Source organism: Leucopleurus acutus (genome assembly GCF_964270905.1).
Source record: "Leucopleurus acutus genome assembly, chromosome: 5".
In the NCBI taxonomy this organism is placed as follows: domain Eukaryota; kingdom Metazoa; phylum Chordata; class Mammalia; order Artiodactyla; family Delphinidae; genus Leucopleurus; species Leucopleurus acutus.
The window spans coordinates 18,766,131-18,788,327 of NC_139147.1; the positions used below are offsets into that span (position 1 = coordinate 18,766,131).

The following is a 22,197-nucleotide window of genomic DNA, read 5'->3' on the forward strand; positions in this document are numbered from 1 at the left end:
CTATGTGCTCAAGATATCTCAAAATCCAAGATGTAGAACTGTGAAAATAATGGCCCTGAACCTACTTATGGAAACAGGAGAGAATTGCATTTTCTTGGTAGGTGATTAACTTCCCCAGTCACAGGGTTGGAAACAACTAGGGTTCAATTTAATGCTTCAGGAGAGGGTTTTCTGAATACGTCCCTTGTGAACTAGAAAGGTTAGGGTGCTTCCCCATAAAGTGACTCATTTACTTCCTTCTTGACAAGATTATGCTTAGGGCTTTTAAAGGCTCTTGACAGATCATTCCCTCCCATCAGGAGATGGTTTCAGGCACAAGTGTCTGTTACGATAAGATGCCAGATTTCTACATCAAGCATAACGCTGCAGAGAGGCAGAGTGGAGCTGAACAATTGTGTCTTAATGTACCACAGTTCCAAGTGAACTGTGGAATAGAAAGCTACCCACTCAGACGTGATTGGCATTGAGTCAGTCAGATGTGTCTGATTGATCCAAAGTCCATGGACACCAAGTTTATGAAATTGCATAAAAGAACCAAGTGAAAAAGGCAATACATCTGAGAAGTGGGAACATTAATTTCTTAAAGTTACCTTTTAGAGGGAAAGGCTGTGAAATTTCTTTCAAAATTCCATGCATCAGCCTGACATCAAAACCCAAGCCACAAGAAGACAAACTATAACATCTTTTGAAATTAAGGATATGAATCTTGTGGGCACTGGGGTTTGAACATTCTGTAGAGCCTATGAAATATTTTCTGGGAAGAGTTCCCCATTAAAACAGCTCCCTAAAGGACCCCAACAGACTGGGTGGATAGATCAGTATGTACCAAAAAATTGGGAATGCATCTCTTCTTGGTTGAGAGACGGTTATTTTCAACTCAGATGCCGTGAAGGATGTATTTTGCCCCTGGAACTACTTGTGCAAGTTATATTTAGCTCTAGGTTATTCATTAATTTAATTAACATTTTTTTGACAACCAAATTATGCCAGGAACTGAGCCAGGAGCTAGTGATATGTTACACTCTTGTTCCAAGAGAGGGAAATGGTTAATGTTCCAAAATGTAAATCTTCTATTTTCAGGTTCAGTATAATCTATTTTAGTAGGGCCTACTCTTAATCCTTTACGAAATTTCTTTTTGAAATGATTTTTTTTAATGCAGTGTGATTGTGAAGTGAATTTAATATGTACTGAAAAGTGCTACATCTGATGCAAATAGATACTTTGTAATTATGGGCTAAACACTCAGAAACAATAATGACAATAAAAAACGGATTGGATATAATTAGTCCCCCTGGGGCAGATCTTTTCCTTTTATTATCTCTGTTCTTTGCTATAATTTTTAATAATAAGATTAGCCATTCAATGGCAATATAACCAGATCTCAGTATTAATGCATAGAGTATTGTGAAATGAGGGGAATTTGGCAGAAAAAATGTTATTACTAGTTACAGAAGATGTTAAAGACTTGAGAAAGGTTGAAATTATATGCATAGAGGTTAAAATGTTTCCTAATCTCTGCTTACTGCCAATATCCTTACAATGAGCCACTGAATTCTTAAGCTTGTTTTTCTAATCGCCTGAATAATCCTGTCTTAAATGTAAGGATCATGACAATAGAATAGCAGTTACTTTAAGAGAATATATTTCTATAGATACCAGGTATTTTTTCCTATCATTTCTATGTGAATGTTCTGAGTTTTTAATTAAAATTTTAAGAAATTCATCTTTGTCCTAACATAATGAAATAAAATTCCCGAAACAATGGAGGTTCCCTGTTATTCTGTGATATGTGAAATAGCTCTAGAAATAGTTTTAAGCCTTGGAAATTCTGCGTTCTGGCTAAAAATTGTGAAGGCAGTTATTTCTGTATTTGAATGAAACACTCATGAATCACATACCAAAGGCAGAACTCTTTTTTTTTTTTTAACTAAAGCAAATGAATATACAGAAGTACAAAGGAATGTTATCTATTTTTCTTTCTTAACTAAAATAGCATTTGTTTATGAGGTATTGTCTGCCATTTCATTTGACATGATTTGTCTGTCTACTCCAACATAGAAACTAATCTGATTTCTTTTATTTTTCATTTCTAAGCATGATCATTAGAAATATGTTTACGTGAATAAGTCAACCAAACAGAACCTTGTAATTCATTTAATGAGGGACGTCAGCGTGTCTTTCTGAGTGTCTTCCTGAATTCTGGTGTCCTGAGGTGTAGGCAGTGGGAAGAAAAGGCTGGTGTTTGTATAGATGCACACGCAGTTTGTATCTGAGCTCACATGAACAGTGATGAGGTCATGGCTTACGCTGGGCTCTTAGGGCTTATTATCCTCACAGGAGCTTTGTTCCCCAGCAGAGAGAGGCCTGGGCCATCAAGAGAGCCCGGTGTGCTACTGTTTCATTGTCAAGCTCTAGGGATTTGGGGGGGGAAAGTTAGGAATATATTTCTGAATATACTTCTGAAACATATAAAGAAATGTCAGTATTAAAGGAGATAAGCAATTTTCAGCATTCGAACACATTCACCATTTAATTATCCATCTTAGTAGAAGATAAGGACGGATTTAGAAGTAGAATCCATGAATGTCACAAAAGCCTAACTTTTTATTAATACCTATAATCTTTTTCCAGTAATCCTAAACAGATTGAAAGAGGACCTTCCTATCTTGCTATTTCTCCTCCCTACATCCGAGGCATTAGCTAAAGCACAGCGGAATGCCAAAAACCAAGGACAGTATTTCCAAGATTGAACAAATCTGGATGATTTTCAGCACAATTAAAAGAGCGGATATTAGCGTGTCCCAAAATAATATTATCTGAGCTTATAAAAGCTAGAAATCCAGGCAAGGACTCCTAGAATAGGCTCTCATTTCTAACTATTCAGCGATTTCTTTCAGTTTCCAGTTCTATAGGTTACTTTGTGGAACATGTCTTTGGCGTGGTCCATTTTAGTTTCCTTGAAAGGCAGGATCACATAGCGATCAGGAGAACGGGCTGCAGAGCCAATGTTGGGCTACCTGTTCTTGCTGTACCCCTGACTAGCGCTGTAACTAAATGGAACCAGCTTCGTAGTCCTAAGCCTCCTTTGTGCCTTGTTTGCTTCATCAATGTAGTGGGGCAAGCAGCTGCACCTCTGTCACAGGGTTGATAGGAAGATTTAATGAGTTACTATGAATAAAGCACTTGAAACACAATCTTATTCATATAAGCAGTGAATAAGTGCTGAACTGTTATTGCTTAGAAGAAAGGGAAAGGGGGAGGGGATGGAGGTAGGGACTGAGTAGAAGAAGTCAGCGTGTACTGAGTAGCAGCTGTGGATGCAGCGTTGTGTGAGTAACTAACAACATTTTTAATTCCCACATACACCGTATGAAAGATCGTTATCTGAATGGTACAGATGAGGAAGATGAGGCTTAGATATTTTGTGACTCGTGTTTATTTTTAAATTAATGTTAACATTAATAATAGCAAGTGGGAATCGATACTGTTTGTGATGATAGTGGAAAAAAGCAGTTGGGGGAGACCCAAGTGTCAGTTGGCAGAATTCAGCTTAGACCAGCAATGCCAAGGCCAGTTTGGAGCAGTTATATCCTAGTGCCCATGCTTGGAGGTGACAGTCCTCTGAGGACAGCATGCCTTGTAGAAACATTTATAGGTGACTGGCTACAAAAAAAAAAAAAGAAAAAGAAGAAGAAAAGAAAGTTATGATGAAAAACAATCTTTATGTTCAATTGAAGTATTTTTTTTTCTTATTTGAGCTCTTAAAGAAAAAAAAATCCATTTTCTTTAAAACAACAAAGCCTTTTCAAGAGGAAAGAAATGAAATAGAGCACCTGAGAAAGCACATTCAGCCAGTCGGCTGGGACACCTTTGATGAATGCAATTAGTTGCAGTCTCCAATTTTGGAAGCATAATTGCAGTAGAACTAGAGGGACTTCTTTAGGACTTGGTGTTGAATAAGGAACAAGCATGTATATAATATCCTGATTGCACAGTCCTGCGTATAAAATATCCATTGCATTCAACAATACTCGGCCTTTGATTTCTGACCCCAAACTCACCTTTTTTAAATATATATATTTAAAACCTATTGTCTTTTAAATATGTATATTATCGAAGAAGTTTGTTGGTTTTTATCTCTTTTACTACTTTTCTCCTTTTCAGATTTAAAGGGCATTCCCTGATTTGTAGGGTCAACCAGATTTCAGAGTACCAGTGAAAATTGTAATGATGTGTTGCCCCAAACTGTTTCAAGCTGTGATATCTGCCTTTTTTGAAGATTATGGAGAAGCATATTAGGATAAAAGGATAAAAGAAATAAATAAGGCAGATGAACTCAGGTTTACTTTCTTTTCATTGTATTTCTTTGTTTTTCTTAAGTATAGGAATGTGGCCTATGGAAGGTATAGTACAGAGCACCCTCTCTGAGTCAGGCACTGTATATTTTGTGATTCCGGATAAAGAAAGACAAAATCTAGCCCTTAAGAATCTCACAGTTGAAGAGAGCAGTCAGAAATGCAATAATGAGGGTTTGCATAGCATTTCATGGGAGCACAGAGAAAGGGTACCACCTCCACCTGGCAATGTCAGGGAGGTGACCCTAAGCTAAACAACAGGAGAAGGGGAGGCACAGTCCATAAGGTATTGGAAAACACATACACCATCTCTGAATAAATTCTGTACCTTCCAACTGGCTTTCAAGGTGCCCATGACTCACAGGTTAATAATAACTAGATAGACCCAAATGGCCAAAATTCTATTTCTGATATGAACTTGCATAGGTAATTTTTCTTTGTTTGTTTTAATGAAGAAGAAACATGTATCTTTGGAAATCATTTTAAAAAATCATAGTAGAATGCATGTAGCAAGAGAATTGTTAAAGATAGAGAAAGCAGACCTTGTCCCTTTTTTTTATGAGGATGAATGCTTTCAAGTAAGACTGGAATAAAAATGAAATGGAATCAATTAGAAAAAAAATAGAAGCACTTAAGAAATAACTTAATTGTTGCTGAAAGAATTAGAATCTGATGGCGTGGAAAGGATTTAATTAAACTCCAAAGTAAAATAATACATTGGCCTTTCTCCCAGAAAAATATGATGTCTCTTAGAACTTATCAGCTATTTCTTGGCCTGCAAGTTAGTAGTGGTTATCTATTATTTTTCTCATTTTGATTATTACATGCTACTGATGGTGGGATTATTTGTGCAACAGTTACTGCTGAGACAACCATTAAGACTGTGCAGATAGAATTGTAGTCTCATATGCCGCTGTATATTTGGGTGGGAAAATGGAAAGTACCTAACTTAAATCTGACAGATCCAAAATCAACTGTCCTTCAATAGCAGAAGACACTATTTTAAAAGAAAATGTTAACAAGGATAGCCATCATGATATGTGTCAAATGCTAAATGCTGTTACAGAAATGAAAAGTGACCAATCAAATAAGAATTACCTAGTAAGAAGGGAATGGAGAATTGCAAAAACGTGACTCACAGTGCTTTCACATCATGGAATGAACTAGCGGGACCTCTGACCCAAAGCCATTGGAAGAAGCAATATTTTAGACAAACCTGAACTTTTTTTTTCCCCTACAGCCTCGTCATGTGTTCAACATGCTAAAGAAGTATGTCCGTGCCGAACAGAAAGATAGACAGCATACCTTAAAGCATTTTGAACATGTTCGCATGGTGGATCCAAAGAAAGCTGCCCAGATCCGGTCTCAGGTAAGCACAGAATGTGGTAATCATGCAACTTGGACAATTCAGTGTTCTTGCCCTTTGAGTTGGATCTTTAGGTATTCCCAGAATAGCCATGGGTGTTGGACCTCTATAGCAAGAGTTCTTTAATACCTGGTAAATTCTAAAGGCTTGTCCTAGGGCAACATGTGGTTTGGCACTTTCTGAGTTATGCGCGTCCGGAGCCTGTGCTCCGCAACGGGAGAGGCCACAACAGTGAGAGGCCCGCGTATCGCAAAAAAAAAAAAAAAAAAAAAAAAAAAAAAAAAAATTGAGTTATGAAAATAACAAAGAATATAAAAATCTTGAGTGTCTACTGCTACTGATTCTTAAGGAACCATCAAACTCTGATGACTAAAATGAAAACAAAATTGTATAAACCAAAACCGCTAAAATTTGGTTCAACTAAATTATAGAAGACAATCATAAACTCCATTTCTACTGTAATGCTTGGAGATAATGTGAGACTAAATGAAGCTTGGTAGTGATACGTTTTATACTCTGCCATTTTCAAAACTTGACAACTGGGATCTACCTCTGGAAATCTGAAATTTTACATTTCCTTAAACAGAAGAATTTTTTGAAATATCTATCATGAAATATCTATGTTTCATGTGTGAAATATCCATATGATCCCATCTATTGGAAACTTTGGAAAGACATATATATATATATATGGAGCATCAGAGCTTATTTAGGAATCTCAATGTTAGGAATCAGAATTGGGCAGAAATGGTCTTTTCAATTGGCTTTATATCTTATGGTTACAAGCATAGAATATAATGGAAAGTTTAAAGCAGCTCCAAAGTTAGAGAACAAAAAATGAGGGAATAAGAAAAATAAAGATGCCCGTTCATGTTCAAAGTTCCAGCAGCATTTTGTCAGTTTTATTTGGGAAGTTTGTATCTGTCTGCGGTGCTTGGTAAGGAAAATAACTCCTCCTTACTCCAGAGATGGTTTACCTGGAGCTATCATCCTTTGCTGCAGGTTATGACACACCTCCGCGTGATTTACGAGCGCATGAACCAGTCTCTCTCCCTGCTCTACAATGTTCCTGCTGTGGCTGAGGAAATTCAGGATGAAGTTGGTGAGTGAGCTGTTTTTTTGGTTCTGTGCATATAAACATATTTTCCTCCTGTAGGAGAAAATCAGGGAACTGAGTTCATCTGCATCAGGAATCATCAGTGTTTTAATATGTGGAAGGAAAAAGAGCAGATTCCCTTCTACAGTGAAGCTATTGGGGAGTGAAAGTTGCTCTCATCTTAGCAATTGCATCAGGTCTTAACTGCATACTGACAAAAGCCGAGGGGGATGTAATTTGACTTTGGTCTATTTGTGTGATAATGAGCCACTTGTTGTTGGATTATACTTGTCAACAGTTTTCTAATTTAGTCAATCTTATAAATATCACCTTATGATGCTTTGGTACTTTACAGTTTAATAGAAACAACCCTTCATCTCTTAATTCTTTATTATCATAATCTTATGAGTGCCATGATATCCTCATTTTTAAGATGAAAGAGCCCAAACTTACAATTTAAGAAACTTGCCTATGTCATGCATATCCCAAGGAGCACAGCAAAACCACAAAACTCTGACCTTTGACTTTGAGGTTATTGTTATATTCAGTAACGCATCTTTCTTTGATGCACGCCCCGCTCCCTGCATAGCCATGAATGTTCTCTGGACCACATTGTTGTTTAAACTTAATTAACTGTATGCCCGCTATCTTTCATTAAACTTTTAAAATAATCATACACTCATAAGAAGTTGGAAAAATAATACAGAGTAGTCCAAGGTAGACATCACCCACCTTCCTCAGTAGTAACATCTTATGTAACATCATGCATTATCAAAACCAGGAAACTGACCTTGTGTGCCCACTGTCTCCTATGGCCCTAGTTTTCGTAATGACATCTTTAATATTTCGTATGAGTAAGTTCTCCCTTTTCTGTTTTTCTTGGAAAGGGAGTAAAGTATCGCATAACATAATTCTCCACAAACCCCCAAAATGCCCATATTTGTTTAACTTTGCCTCACAGAAGTACTTAGATGCAATTACCCTAGTGCATCTTTCAACATAAAGCAGATGTATGAATCCGGGCGATATGGTGCATAAACCATCTGTAAATAAGCAATATGTGTGTGGTGGATCCCTCTCCATAATGAGTCCTGTTCTTTCTTAATTGGGTTGGAAGTAGATGCTTAATTTGGTTTAAAACAGATGCAGGTTATCTGAAAACAGAACACCCAGGATGTTGTAGATGGTGTACCGGTTGCAGGAATTCCTGCTCTGAAGTGCCCAAAACACGGCTTGGCTCTATTTTTACATTTCATAACAGTGCTGTTCTACTCTTCTTTTTTCTAACTTAGTAATACCTTGCAAGTGTTGTTTGTATTACTACCAAGTATTTGGCACTTATCAGGTAATAATGGTCTGTTCAGTGTTGTGTATTAACACACAGGATCCTTTCTTTAAGAAACGAATATTCTTGTTATATATTAGGATAGACATGTGTAAGGAACCTTTAAAATACTGTGTATTAAATAAGTATAAGAAAGGCCTCCAATAAGTTGTAGAAGGGACAAAATCAAAGAAAAATCACGTTCTTAATGAACTGAAGCTCAAATCTTCTAGATGAATGTATTTTGGCCTTATAGCCATCTTATCAAGCTTATTTTCATAAGGAACTTCAACTGAGGTGTTGCCAGTAATACCAAACTATAGAGGAATAAGCCATTGCAAAGGACTAGAATATTTCACTCTCAGCCAGTAATTATGGTTGACTCTTTCTAATTAAATTACCAGACGTTTTCATTCAGCAAAATACTACTGAAAGCAGTGACCACTAATAAGTCGCAGTTCCACAGAACAGATGGTGATTCAGCTGTCTTGAGTGTTACAAAATGCCCCAAGAGTAGAACCACACACTAAACTTCAAATCTCAGTGGCAGGGAGAATATTCCGATAACTAGAATCATAGAATTTTTTCTTTAAAAAAAAACTGTTAAGTAAGCTTAAGAGCATGTCATTTTAAAAAATAGTTTTGTCATTCTGAGTATACCGAACACCGAATCCTGAAAGATAATCATTTAAAAAATCTTTCTTGCCTCCATTTTTATTTATTTTTTATTATTTTTATTTATTTATTTATTTTTGCGGTGCGTGGGCCTCTTATTGCTGTGGCCTCTCCCACGGAGCACAGGCTCCGGACGCGCAGGCTCAGCGGCCACGGCTCACGGGCCCAGCCACTCCGCAGCATGTGGGATCTTCCCGGACCGGGGCACGAACCCATGTCCCCTGCATCGGCAGGCAGACTGTCAACCACTGCGCCACCAGGGAAGCCCAAAAATAACTTACTTTTAAAGTAGGACCATAGATGAAACAAGATGGGCTGTGAGTGCCAATTGTTTAAGCTGAGTGCTGTTTAAGCTGAGCGGGAGTTCTTTGTATTATTCTCTTTACTTTTATATGCGCTTGAAATTTTCCATAATAGAAGTTGGTTTTTAGCTTACTTTCCAAATAGAATCTGCACAGATTTCTTCCAGTGTGTGTCCTGTACATTTAATTTCTAATTAAATGCTTTGTCATTAGTCCGATTTGCATGCATCTGCCTTTTCTGTGTGTAATCAGATTTTAGATTTGGAGTCAGTTCAGTGTAAGTAAGAAGCATACTAAAATTCAGAGCTGCTGGGAAAAGGAGAAGATCCAAAAGAACCTACAAATGCATGTTGTTTATATAAAAGTTTGTGCTTATAAATGCAGGCAGTTAGAATATGTTTAGTACAGTAAACCATCTGGAGAGAAATACAGTAGTTTTGTTAAATAAGGGCAATAGTTGCTCTGGAGATGAAGGGTTTTCACCAGTCCTGAGGAACTGCTAGTATCTTTCGTGACATAGGTTTATCTGCTTCAGGTAGTTTATGCTCCCACGAGGGTAGAATTCTCTATTATGGGTGAAACTGAGGAAGAAGCTAGTCACACCAGAAAGAAAAGGGCGAAAGTGGGAACTGGCATCAAATTTGTGAGAACAGTAAAGTGTGACTGACTAAAGCCCAGAATTCGTCAGGGCCATGAGTTCCAGCCCTGACCGTTTTCACCCACTGTGCTTTCCTGAGAAAGCCATCTGTTTATGCTGCTCTACTGTTAACTCCAGTAAATCCCATATCCATAACAACAACCTGTCTGCTGAGTCCCAGTGACATATTCCAGACTCAGAACACAGGCATACCTCGTTTTATTGCGCTTTGCAGATATTACATTTTTCACAGATGGAAGGTTTGTGGCAAGCCTGTGTCGAGTGAGTCTGTCAGCACCATTTTCCAACAGCATTTTCTCACTTCAGTCTCATTTTGGTAATTATTGTGATATTTCAACCTATTTCATTATTATTACATTTGTGATGGTGATCTGTGATGTGTGATCTTTGATGTTACTATTGCAAAAAGATAGTGACTCGCTGAAGGCTCAGATGATGGTTAGCATTTTTTAGCAATAAAATATTTTTTAATTAAGGTATGTTCATCGTCTTTTTAGACGTAATGCTATTGCACAGTTAATAGACTACAGTATAGGGTAAACATAACTTTTATATGCACTGGGAAACCAAAAAATTCATGTGACTTGCTTTGTTGAGATATAAAGTTGAGATACTTTATCGCAGTGGTCTGGAACCAAGCCTGCAGTGTCTCCGAGGTATGCCTATATTTCACCTGTTTCTCAAACTCCAAACTATGTGTGTAAGGAAGAAATCATTGTGTCCCTCTTGAAATTGACCCATTTTACAATCTCAGTTATGGGTTATCCCAGTTGTCCTATACATATCCATGATGCCTTCCTCTCCTCCACCCATGATTGCTTATCAATCTGAAATCCTATATATTCTACCTCCGATATTCATGTGGAATCCCTGCTCTGTAAATCCACATTGTTAGCTCAGATCCTTATCCTCTCACATGAGTTTCACTGGACTCTCAACTAGTCATCCTGCCTCTTGGTCCCCTCCTAGCCAGATTCTTCCTCTTCAGGGCTGAGTTCCCTGCTAAAATGAAAATACAACCTGCACATGGTTCTTCCTTGCTTGAAAAGCAGCATACTTCAATACTCAGCTGAAATGTCCACACTCCCATAAGCCCTTGACTAATTTGCGTAGGGAGCCAGAGGGAAGAGCTGGTGTTTGAGTGACAGTTATATAGCGAACTGATGAGAATCTCTTACTGATGATGTTGCTGGCCTGAGTTCTTTATGAAAGTTCACCCATGTTGAGGTTCAGGGCCACCACATATAGATGTGACAGGTGGTTTAGGGAAAAAGCATAGACTGACATTCATTCCACATCCCACTGACGAAGCCAAGCCCTCTGGGATGGGGCCACATCCACGTGAAGTGGAGCTTTCTTATAATTCACACAAATGCAACATGCGCTAGTGACAACACTGGTGAATTCAGTGACAGCACCTCCAACTAACTTGCCCTTAACAGATAGTAAAGTGATGAAAGTGGAATTGGAGCCAAGGTCTGCATGAGTCCGAAACTCATACTCTCTCTGCTACCCACTTTCCTACTCTCAATTCAGTAGAATTTTCTTCTACTAAACCTCAGTGTCTAAAGCACCATGTATCCACCTCTAATACCATACTCTACTTTGTATTTAATTGTTTATTGACACGTCCACCAGCCCCCAGTCCTGTGCGATCTTCCAAGACATGTCTTGGTCATGTCTGTATCCTTGGGATCCAGCAGAGGACCTGGTACTCTGTAGTATTAGTCATCATAGCCTAGGTTGAAGCAAATCCCTAGGCTGCAAAGTAGATGATCCTTAACTTAGGTGGATCAGGTGATCTCCATAACCCTAAAGACCCACCCTGAGCTCCTTCCTTAGCACCTAGCATAGCTAGTGCTACACAAAACAAACCTTTTTCCTCGGCCGCAGCATTCTCTAAAGCTATGATTGATCAAGCCAACAAAATGGGTGCGTTGGCAAAGGTATCAAAATAAAGAATAAAGCAGAGTTCTCAGGACTGTAATTAATAACATTTTACAATATTGTACTATATCTTATCCATGACCCTCTGCTATTTGGCTTTCTGCCCAATTCATATACTTTGACACTTGATTTATTAAATATGTTGTCTGGTTTGACTCTTCCATCAACCAGAGTCTGAGGCTGTTTATTTGCTTTGCTTCACCAATAAGTATGAATTATCAAAACTACTCTATTAGTTTTATAAAAGCTTGCTGTTTATACTTTTATAATAATTTTTCAGTTCAGTTTGAATTACTATTATGTGCAAGTTCCCAGGCATATCATTTATTACTTAATGTTTTCCTTTTTTAAAAATTGTATTTGCATACAAATTATGAAGCTTTCTGTAAGGAAAGACGTAAGGTGTTTGTAGAGGGGGAAAGAATCCCTTCCTCATTTAAAATAGCTGTTTAGGACAATTTTTTTTTTTTATTCAGCAAATGATATAATCATTAATTTAAGGAAAATATGCCTCTTTTCAATGTCCATATTCTGTCTTAATCATCTTTTAACCCTTCAAAAATGCAGAATTCCTTCATCTCTACTATTGTTCATCTTGGCTTTGCTTTGTCAATTTGCTGTTTCAAAATGAGTGGATTTTTTTATCCTTTGTAATCTTCCTTAAATCTGTGCCAAAAGGATTCTATTCTTCTATCAGCACTCACCAGAGTACTTCATTTTACAGCTTCCTCAAGGCTAAAAACATTGTAGCTCTCAACTCAGGGCTGGCTGTTTCACAGAATGCTGTAATGATCAATTTATGAGAAAGATAGGAGGAAGGAAAGGGGGAAGGAAGGCCTAATTGTTTCATACCCTGGTTTTTTTTTTTTTCTTTTAGCCTTCAAAATTAGTAAAAACATGAATTATTGTAAACCAGATGTTGGAAGGATCTCTGGCGGAACAAATCCATAGTGAATGGGGTGGGATTGAAATATGTGGCAGGAGATCAAGAAACTCAAGTTAATGAAAGAAGGCTTATAATTTTTTATTACAATTTGACTGTGGCCTCCTGATAAACTTTTCTGCTCTTTGGGAAAAATACAGCATGTTTATTTCAAGGACAGTGTTTCCATTCTCTGTTCCTAGTAAACCTATTGATTTTTGGATTTAATGAATCCAAAGTAGTCTAGACTTAAAATAGAATATCTATGGCACTTCCAGACCAACAAAATGGAACATTCATTACTACGGAGAATTTTAAGTATCCTTGTGTATAATTGTTAGTCAGGGGAGGGCATCAGGAAGAAAAAAAAAAATCATAAAAGTAAATAAAGTGAGAGAACTATTAACTTACTCCACTCTTATTTTCCATAGGAAATGGCTTTTAAGTATAAGTAGATTTTACATTTTAGAACTGATTTAAGTATTTGGCAACAAGAACATTTATTTGTATCATAAATTGCCAAAGACATGTTCTTCCTTTAGTTTTACAGTAGTCTCAGAGGTGCTTATTAGTATTTTTTCCAGTATTATTACCTGAATTACAGGTTTGACCAGTGTTTATTTGCCTACCCTCTAAATGTATATCTTTGTCTCCCTCTTAAGCAAGACATTTACTCTTCCAAAATAGTACAACTCATTTTATAAATGAGAAAATGAAACTGCGTTGTCAAGTGACCTACATGTAAGCATATTAATCTTCAAAACGGAAAAGTATACTATGACAACAGCAACCCAGTTTTCTGATGCTTTGCCTGCCATGTTGAAATGTCTCTAAACAGCAAAACATAGATGTGTCAATGCCAATGAGTTCATACCTCAAACCCAACTGGTCTGTAAATAGTCTTAGGAGGTTACAGCCCTTAAGCATTTAACTCACCCATAGTGTCTAGTTTAGTGCTTTGCAGACATTTAGTTCTTTATATGTTTTTTGGATATGATATGTAAGCTGTCCTTTTCTTAGGAGTTTAATGACTGAATCTATAAATATAGTGTATGTCATTCAGATGATCTGTGGAAGTCAGTGATAGGGTCCTTTTGACGTATGTAGGGACTTTCCTGGTGGCCCAGTGGCTAAGACTCCATGCTCCCAATGCAGGGGGCCTTGGGTCAATCCCTGGTCAGGGAACTAGATCCCACATGCTTCAATGGGAAGATTCCTGCATGCCGCAAATAAAGATCCTCGCGTGCCACAACAAACATCCCACACGCGGCAACGAAGATCTCACGTGCCACAACTAAGACTCAATGCAGACAAATAAATTAATTAATTAATTAAAAAAATATTTTTAAATGCTGACTAATATTAAAAAAAAAAGTTGATGTATGTAACTTGACATATGTAAATTATTGACATGGAAATTATTCAGGGAAACAACATCAGTTTCCCTGGGTAATTTTTATAATATTCCCTTCTGACAAACAGATGTGTTTTTTTCTGTATTTTCTGATCCATAATTTTAAAGGAAAAGTCAATCGTTTAGCATTATTAAAAAAGTATACACTTTCTAGGAAGAACGAATGTCAAAAAGTTTAATTTAAAACAAATAAGCATAATCTCTGCCATTCTGGCAGATAGATTGTAGACATTAATATGTATAATTCAGAGTGGTATATTGATCTTATTTCTTGCGATCCCAGTGTACCCTGGCAGTCATTAGATGACTTACATATAAACCACATTGTTTATTTCATACCATTGCAGTGGCTCTATGGATTATGTTTTCAGTCTTAATAAGTAGGCGGTATCTATTAAAATCTTTTGCATATTTTTTTATAGGGCTCTGCGTTTTTATTATTGAGTTGTAAAAGATCTTTATATATTCTGGATACTAAACTCTCATTAAATATATGATTTGAAAATATTTTCTCCCTTTTTGTAGGTTTTCTTTTCACTTTCTTGACATCCTTTGAACACACAAAATTGTAAAACTTTGATGAAGTCCAGTTTATCAATTTGTTTTTGCTGTTGCTTATGCTTTAGTATTATATCTAAGAACAATTGCTCAATCCAAGGTCAAATATACGTATACCTGTGTTTCTTTCCAAGAGTCTTATAGTTTAGCTCTTATAGTTTAATCTTTGATTCATTTTGAGTTAATTTTTATATGTAATGTGAGATAAGGATCCCCCTTCATTCTTTTTTTTTTTGTTACACGGGCCTCTCACTGCTGTGGCCTCTCCCGTTGCGGAACACAGGCTCAGTGGCCATGGCTCACGGGCCCAGCTGCTCCGCAGCATGTGGGATCTTCCCAGACTGGGGCACGAACCCGTGTGCCCTGCATCGGCAGGCAGACTCAACCACTGTGCCACCAGGGAAGCCCCCTTCATTCTTTTACATGTGGATATCCAGTGTCCCATCACCATTTGTTGAAAAAAACTATTCTTTCTACTTTAAATGGTATCAGAACCCTTGTCAAAAATCAGTTGACCAGGGATATATGGGTTTATTTCTTGACTCTCAATTCTATTCCTTCTATATATACATTCTTATTACAATACCACACTATTTTGATTATTGTAGCTCTGTAGTAAGTTTTGAAATCAGGCAATGTGAGTCTTCCTCCTTTGTTCTTTTTCAAGATTGTTTTGACTATTTTGGGTCCCTTGCTTTTCCATATGAATTTTAAAGTCTTTTTTTCCTCATTTCTGCTAAAAAGGTAGTCAGAATTTTAATAGGGATTACCTTGAATCTGTAGATCAATTCAGGGAGTATTTCTATTGCAATTTTTTTTAATGAACTTTTAAAACACTGTCACTACTTGAAGAGATATCCACTATGAGATGATTCTGCTTTGACCCCATTCAGGAGGGTAAATGTTTAGAAGTCGCAGGAAAATTGACTTAGCACACTGTCACCCTTTACTCAAAATTTTGGTGAGATTCAAGGAAATTTCTTTGTGAACTCTTCCTTAAATCATGACAACTGTGACACATTGGTGGGTTTTGTCTATTTTCATGGCATTCTCTGATATGTTTGTGTGTGTGTGTGTGTGTGTGTGTGTGTGTGTGTGTGTGTGTGTGTGTGCACCTTGACCAAATGGGTGAAGGCTGAGGCAGTGCCTCTCACACTGAGCTCTTCTGGTGCCTGTGATGATCGAGTGCAGTTCCAGAGTTTTTCCTTAACTCAACAGCTCTTGCACATGGCCCTGTAATTTGAATCAAAATCCAAAAACAAATCCTAACTAAAATGATTGGGGGGTGAAGTCAGACCACAATGGGAACTCCTAGACTACTTCTGGCAGGGAACCCTGCCACAGATGTATCCTGATTTTTTTTGGTAGATTCTGGGGAGCAACCAGTGATTTTACACTGGGGAACAAGGGTTATTTTGTTTTTGCTGGTTATTTTGTTTTTCACAACCAGCTGCCTTCAAGGTTCATATTTTTAAAGAGAAGAAAAAAATTGTAGTGATATTTGCCACCCTGAAAATAGAGATGCATTCAAATTGAGATTAATTTTGAAATCTGTTTCCACAAAGTCTGACTGGGAGAGAGATGAATGTATTTGCATGTGAGAAAGACTTTGGAAGGAATGTTAATTTGCCTCTTGCTCTTCAACTCAGAGACAAATTTTGCAGTGTACTCCCTGAGTAAGCTCTGTTACTCTTTGTTAACTATTCTCCTGCCATCTATACCATGGCCTGCTTTAGAAAGTCAGTCATAGACACTGTATAATGTCTCATCAAAAACAGGAGATCAATCTATTAACCCATTCCAGATTATGAGGCATGTGTCCAAAGGAGTGTTTACATCATATGAATCAAAACACTATTCAGAAACAATCTTTTGGACTTGGAGTGAAAAACAGGTGGTCAAAAGGCCAAAGTTAGGGTGTTACTTAATTTCAATTACTGTTTCTAGATCCATTGACCTGAGACAGTGAATTTAAAATAGCCTATTTAATGTGTTTAATTTTTTACAAATATATTTATTTACATGTGCTCATAAAAGCATGAGTTAAATCTTACTATTTCTGTGGAACAGCAAATGGTGACTACTTGTATTGTCTTATGCATGTCTCAGTATCTTTGCTTTTGGTCTGGGTGGTAGTTAGAAAAGTCTGCCCATCCCATGAGAGCAGATAGAGGAACTGTGTGTTCAGCTTCCTCTTTAACATTAAACTTGATAAATCTTCCCCTAAGGCCAGTAGAGACCAGCAGCATTGTCATCTGAGAGCAGGAGGAAGGGCCAGCTGCAAGTTTCATGCCTCTCAGAAGCAAGAGCCTGAGCCAGCCTGGTCTTGGCAAATGATGCATTTCTTCTCTTTCAGAGGCTAGCATAGTGAAGGGAAGTTCTGGGCCTGCTTCTGAAGCTTTGCCAAGTTATGAAGGAACTTCCTGGGACCTGAACAGTGGAGAGCTGGGAATGCAAAAGGGAACATATCATATTAATATGATTATACTTATTAACGTCTTATGCTGTTTTTATTTAGGTAACTCTAGAAGCAAAGCAAATTTCACATTCTAGGTTTTAGGCAGAAGACAGGAGATGTGGAGAGAGAAATTGGCGTTTGAAATTCTAAATTAGTCACTCTTTTGCAAAAACCTGCCTTCGTTTTGTTGATGATTACTGAGGCTTGAAATAATTAAAATGAGTTTACTCTCCAATGATAGTCAACATATTTGATAGAAAGGAAAGTTGCCAAAATGCCCTTTTTGATGTGGTATACACAATAAGGAGAGTATCATGTGTGGAGCTGGACTTGAAAGCATAATCATTCATAATGTAACCTTCCTCTATTACACTAAAACTTTTTCTTTAGTCATGACTGTGACCAGATAACATAAGCTTCTTGCTGTTTATAAGTTTTCCATGATACCAAAAAGCAGTTTTCTAAATTTTTTGTATATGAAACGTTGTTAATAGTTATAGTTTTCTACTCAAACAGCTTTAGTCAATTAAAAAAAAATTAACTTTATCATTGCCACTGATATATCACTAGGTACGTGCCTTAATTCTCAGTCACCACTCTAATAATATCAAGGGAATATTACAGGGTTTCAAAAGTATATATGTAGGGCTTCCCTGATGGCACGGTGATTTAGAATCCACTAGCACAATAGCTAGTGCTTACCACTAGCTATCTATTTACATTTGGTAGTGTGTATATATCCATGCTACTCTCTCACTTCATCCCAACTTGCCCTTCCCCCTTCCCGTGTCATCAAGTCCATTCTCTATTTCTGTGTCTTTATTCCTGTCCTGCCCCTACATTCATAAAAATCATTTTTTTTTATTTTTAGATCCCATATATATGTGTTAGCATACGGTATTTGTTTTTCTCTTTCTCACTTACTTCACTCTGTATGACAGACTCTAGGTCCATCCAACTCACTACAAATAACTCAATTTTGCTTCTGTTTATGGCTGAGTAATGTTCCTTTGTATATATGCACCACATCTTCTTTACCCATTCATCTGTCAGTGGACATGTAGGTTGCTTCCATGTCCTGGCTATTGTAAATAGTGATGCAATGAACATTGTGGTACATGACTCTTTTTGAATTATGGTTTTCTCAGGGTATATGCCCAGTGGTGGGATTGCTGGGTCATATGGTAGTTCTATTTTTACATTTTTAAGGAACCTTCATACTGTTCTCCACAGTAGCTCTATCAATTTACATTCCCACCAACAGTGCAAGAGGGTTCCCTTTTCTCCACATCGTCTCCAGCATTTATTGTTTGTAGATTTTTGGATGATGGCCATTCTGACCTGTATGAGGTGATACCTCATTGTAGTTTTGATTTGCATTTCTCTAATGATTAGTGATGTTGAGCATCTTTTCATGTGTTTCTTGGCAGTCTGTATATCTGCTTTGGAGAAATGTCTATTTAGGTCTTCCACCCATTCTTGGATTGGGTTGTTTGTCTTTTTGATATTGAGCTGCATGAGCTGCTTGTAAATTTTGGAGATTAGTCCTCTGTCAGTTGCTTCATTTGCAAATATTTTCTTCCATTCTGAGGGTTGTCTTTTCATGTTATTTATGGTTTACTTTGCTGTGCAAAACCTTTTAAGTTTCATTAGGTCCCATTTGTTTATTTTTGTTTTTATTTCCATTTCTGTAGGAGGTGGGTCAAAAATGATCTTGCTGTGATTTATGTCACAGAGTGTTCTGCCTATGTTTTCCTCTAATAGTTTGATAGTGTCTGGCCTTACATTTAGGTCTTTAATCCATTTTGAGTTTATTTTTGTATATGGTGTGAGGATGTGTTCTACTTTCATTCTTTTACATGTAGCTAGCTGTCCAGTTTTCCCAGCACGACTTATTGAAGAGGCTGTCTTTTCTCCATTGTATACTCCTGCCTCCTTTATCAAAGATAAGGTGACCATATGTGTCTGGGTTTATCTCTGGGCTTTCTATCCTGTTCCATTGATCTATATTTCTGTTTTTGTGCCAGTACCATACTGTCCTGATTACTGTAGCTTTGTAGTATAGACTGAAGTCAGGGAGCCTGATTCCTCCAGCTCCGTTTTTCTTTCTTGAGATTCTTTTGGCTATTTGGGGTCTTTTGTGTTTCCATACAAATTGTGAAATTTTTTGTTCTAGTTCTATGAAAAATGTCATTGGTAGATTGATAAGGATTGCATTGAATCTGTAGATTGCTTTGGGTAGTAGAGTCATTTTCGCAATGTTGATTCTTCCAATCCACGAACATGGTATATCTCTCCATCTGTTTGTATCATCTTTAATTTCTTTCATCAGTGTCTTGTAGTTTTCTGCATACAAGTCTTTTATCTTCTTAGGTAGGTTTATTCCTAGGTATTTTATTCTTTTTGTTGCAGTGGTAAATGGGAGTATTTCCTTAATTTCTCTTTCACATTTTTCATCACTAGTGGACAGGAATGCAAGAGATATCTGTGCCTTACTTGTGCATCCTGCTACTCTACCAAATTCATTGATTAGCACTAGTAGCATCTTTAGGATTCTATATATATAGTATCATGTCATCTGCAAATAATGACAGTTTTACTTTTTCTTTTTTGATTTCGATTCCTTTTTTTTTTTTTTTTTTCCTTTGGTGGTACGCAGGCCTCTCACTGCCGTGGCCTCTCCCATTGCACAGCACAGGTTCCGGACACACAGGATCGGCGGCCATGGCTCACAGGCCTAGCCGCTCCACAGCATGTGGAATCTTCCTGGACCAGGGCACGAACCCATGTCCCCTGCATCGGCAGGCAGACTCTCAACCACTGCGTCACCAGGGAAGCCCCTGGATTCCTTTCATTTCTTTTTCTTTTCTGATTGCTGAGGCTAAAACTTCCAAAACTATGTTGAATAATAGTGCTGAGAGTGGGCAACCTTGTCTTGTTCCTGATCTTAGTGGAAATACTTTCAGTTTTTCACCATTGAGAACAATGTTGGCTGTGGGTTTGTCATATATAGCCTTTATTATGCTGAGAAAAGTTCCCTCTATGCCTACTTTCTGGAGGGTTTTTATCATAAATATGTGTTGAATTTTGTCAAAAGCTTTTTTTGCATCTATTGAGACGATCGTATGGTTTTTATTCTTCCATTTGGTAATATGGTGTATCTTATTGATTGATTTGTATATATTGAAGAATCCTTGCATTCCTGGGATAAACCCCACTTGATCATGGTGTATGATCCTTTTAATGTGCTGTTAGATTCTGTTTGCTAGTATTTTGTTGAGGATTTTTGCATCTATGTTCATCAGTGATATTGGCCTGTAGTTTTCTTTCTTTGTGACATCTTTGTCTGGTTTTGGTATCAGGGTGATAGTGGCCTCGTAGAATGAGTTTGGGAGTGTTCCTCCCTCTGCTATATTCTGGAAGAGTTTGAGAAGGATGGGTGTTAGCTCTTCTCTAAATGTTTGATAGAATTCGCCTGTGAAGCCATCTGGTCCTGGGCTTTTGTTTGTTGGAAGATTTTTAATCACAGTTTCAATTTCAGTCCTTGTGATTGGTCTGTTTATATTTTCTATTTCTTCCTGGATCAATCTTGGAAGGTTGTGCTTTTCTAAGAATTTGTCCATTTCTTCCAGGTTGTCCATTTTATTGGCATATAGTTGCTTGTAGCAATGTCTCATGATCCTTTGTATTTCTGCAGTGTGAGTTGTTACTTCTCCTTCTTCATTTCTAATTCTGTTGATTTGAGTCTTCTTTTTTTTCTTGAAGAGGCTGGCTAATGGTTTATCAATCTTGTTTATCTTCTCAGAGAACCAGCTTTTAGTTTTATTCATCTTTGCTATTCATCTTCTTCATTTATTTCTGATCTGATCTTTATGATTTCTTTCCTTCTGCTAACTTTGGGGTTTTTTTGTTCTTTCTCTATTTGCTTTAGGTGTAAGGTTAGGTTGTTTATTTGAGATGTTTCTTGTTTCTTGCAGTAGGATTGTATTGCTGTAAACTTCCCTCTTAGAACTGCTTTTGCTGCATCCCATAGGTTTTGGGTCATCGTGTTTTCATTGTCATTTGTGTCTAGGTATTTTTTGATTTCCTTTTTGATTTCTTCAGTGATCTCTTGGTTATTTAGTAGCATATTGTTTTTAACCTCCATATGTTTGTATTTTTTACAGTTTTTTTTCTATAATTGATATCTATTCTCATAGTGTTGTAGTCGGAAAAGATACTTGATACGATTTCAATTTTCTTAAATTTACCAAGGCTTGATTTGTGACCCAAGATATGGTCTATCCTGGAGAATATTCCATGAGCACTTGAGAAGAAAGTGTATTCTGTTGTTTTGGATGGAATGTCCTATAAATATCTGTTAAGTCCATCTTGTTTAATGTATTATTTAAAGCTTGTGTTTCCTTATTTATTTTCATTTTGAATGATCTGTCCATTGTTGAAAGTGGGTTGTTAAAGTCCCCTAATATGATTGTGTTACTGTTGATTTCCCCTTTTATGGCTGTTAGCATTTGCCTTATGTATTGAGGTGGTCCTAAGTTGGGTGCATAAATATTTACAATTGTTATATCTTCTTCTTGAATCGATCCTTTGATCATTATTTAGTGTACTTCTTTGTGTCTTGTAAAAGTCTTTATTTTAAAGTTTGTTTTGTCTGATATGAGAATTGCTACTCCAGCTTTCTTTTGATTTCCATTTGCATGGAATATCTTTTTCCCTCCCCTCACTTTCAGTCTGTATGTGTCCCTCGGTCTGAAGTGGGTCTCCTGTAGACAGCATATGTACGGGTCTTGTGTTTGTGTCCATTCAGCCAGTCTGTGTCGTTTGGTTGGAGCATTTAATCCATTTTTATTTAAGGTAGTTATCGATATGTATGTTCCTGTTACCATTTTCTTAATTGTTTTGGGTTTGTTATTGTAGGTCTTTTCCTTCTCTTGTGTATCCTGCCTAGAGAAGTTCCTTTAGCATTTGTTGTAAAGCTGGTTTGGTGGTGCTGACTTCTCTTAACTTTTGCTTATCTGTAAAGGTCTCAATTTCTCCATCGAATCTGAATGAGTTCCTTGCTGGGTAGAGTAATCTTGGTTGTAAGTTTTTCCCTTTCATCACTTTAAATATGTCCTG

The 22,197-nt window shown here is 37.2% G+C and overlaps 1 protein-coding gene across 4 annotated transcripts in view; it reads left to right on the forward strand.

The window, feature by feature from the left end:
• APP (amyloid beta precursor protein) overlaps nucleotides 1–22,197 on the forward strand; it is a 274,171-nt gene that overhangs the window by 199,920 nt on the left and 52,054 nt on the right. For all 4 annotated transcript variants that reach the window (XM_082840186.1, XM_082840187.1, XM_082840188.1 and 1 more), the window contains 2 exons: nucleotides 5,597–5,725; nucleotides 6,725–6,824. In XM_082840186.1, coding sequence (XP_082696312.1) covers nucleotides 5,597–5,725; nucleotides 6,725–6,824 — 229 coding nt within the window. The remainder of the gene's footprint in view (nucleotides 1–5,596; nucleotides 5,726–6,724; nucleotides 6,825–22,197) is intronic.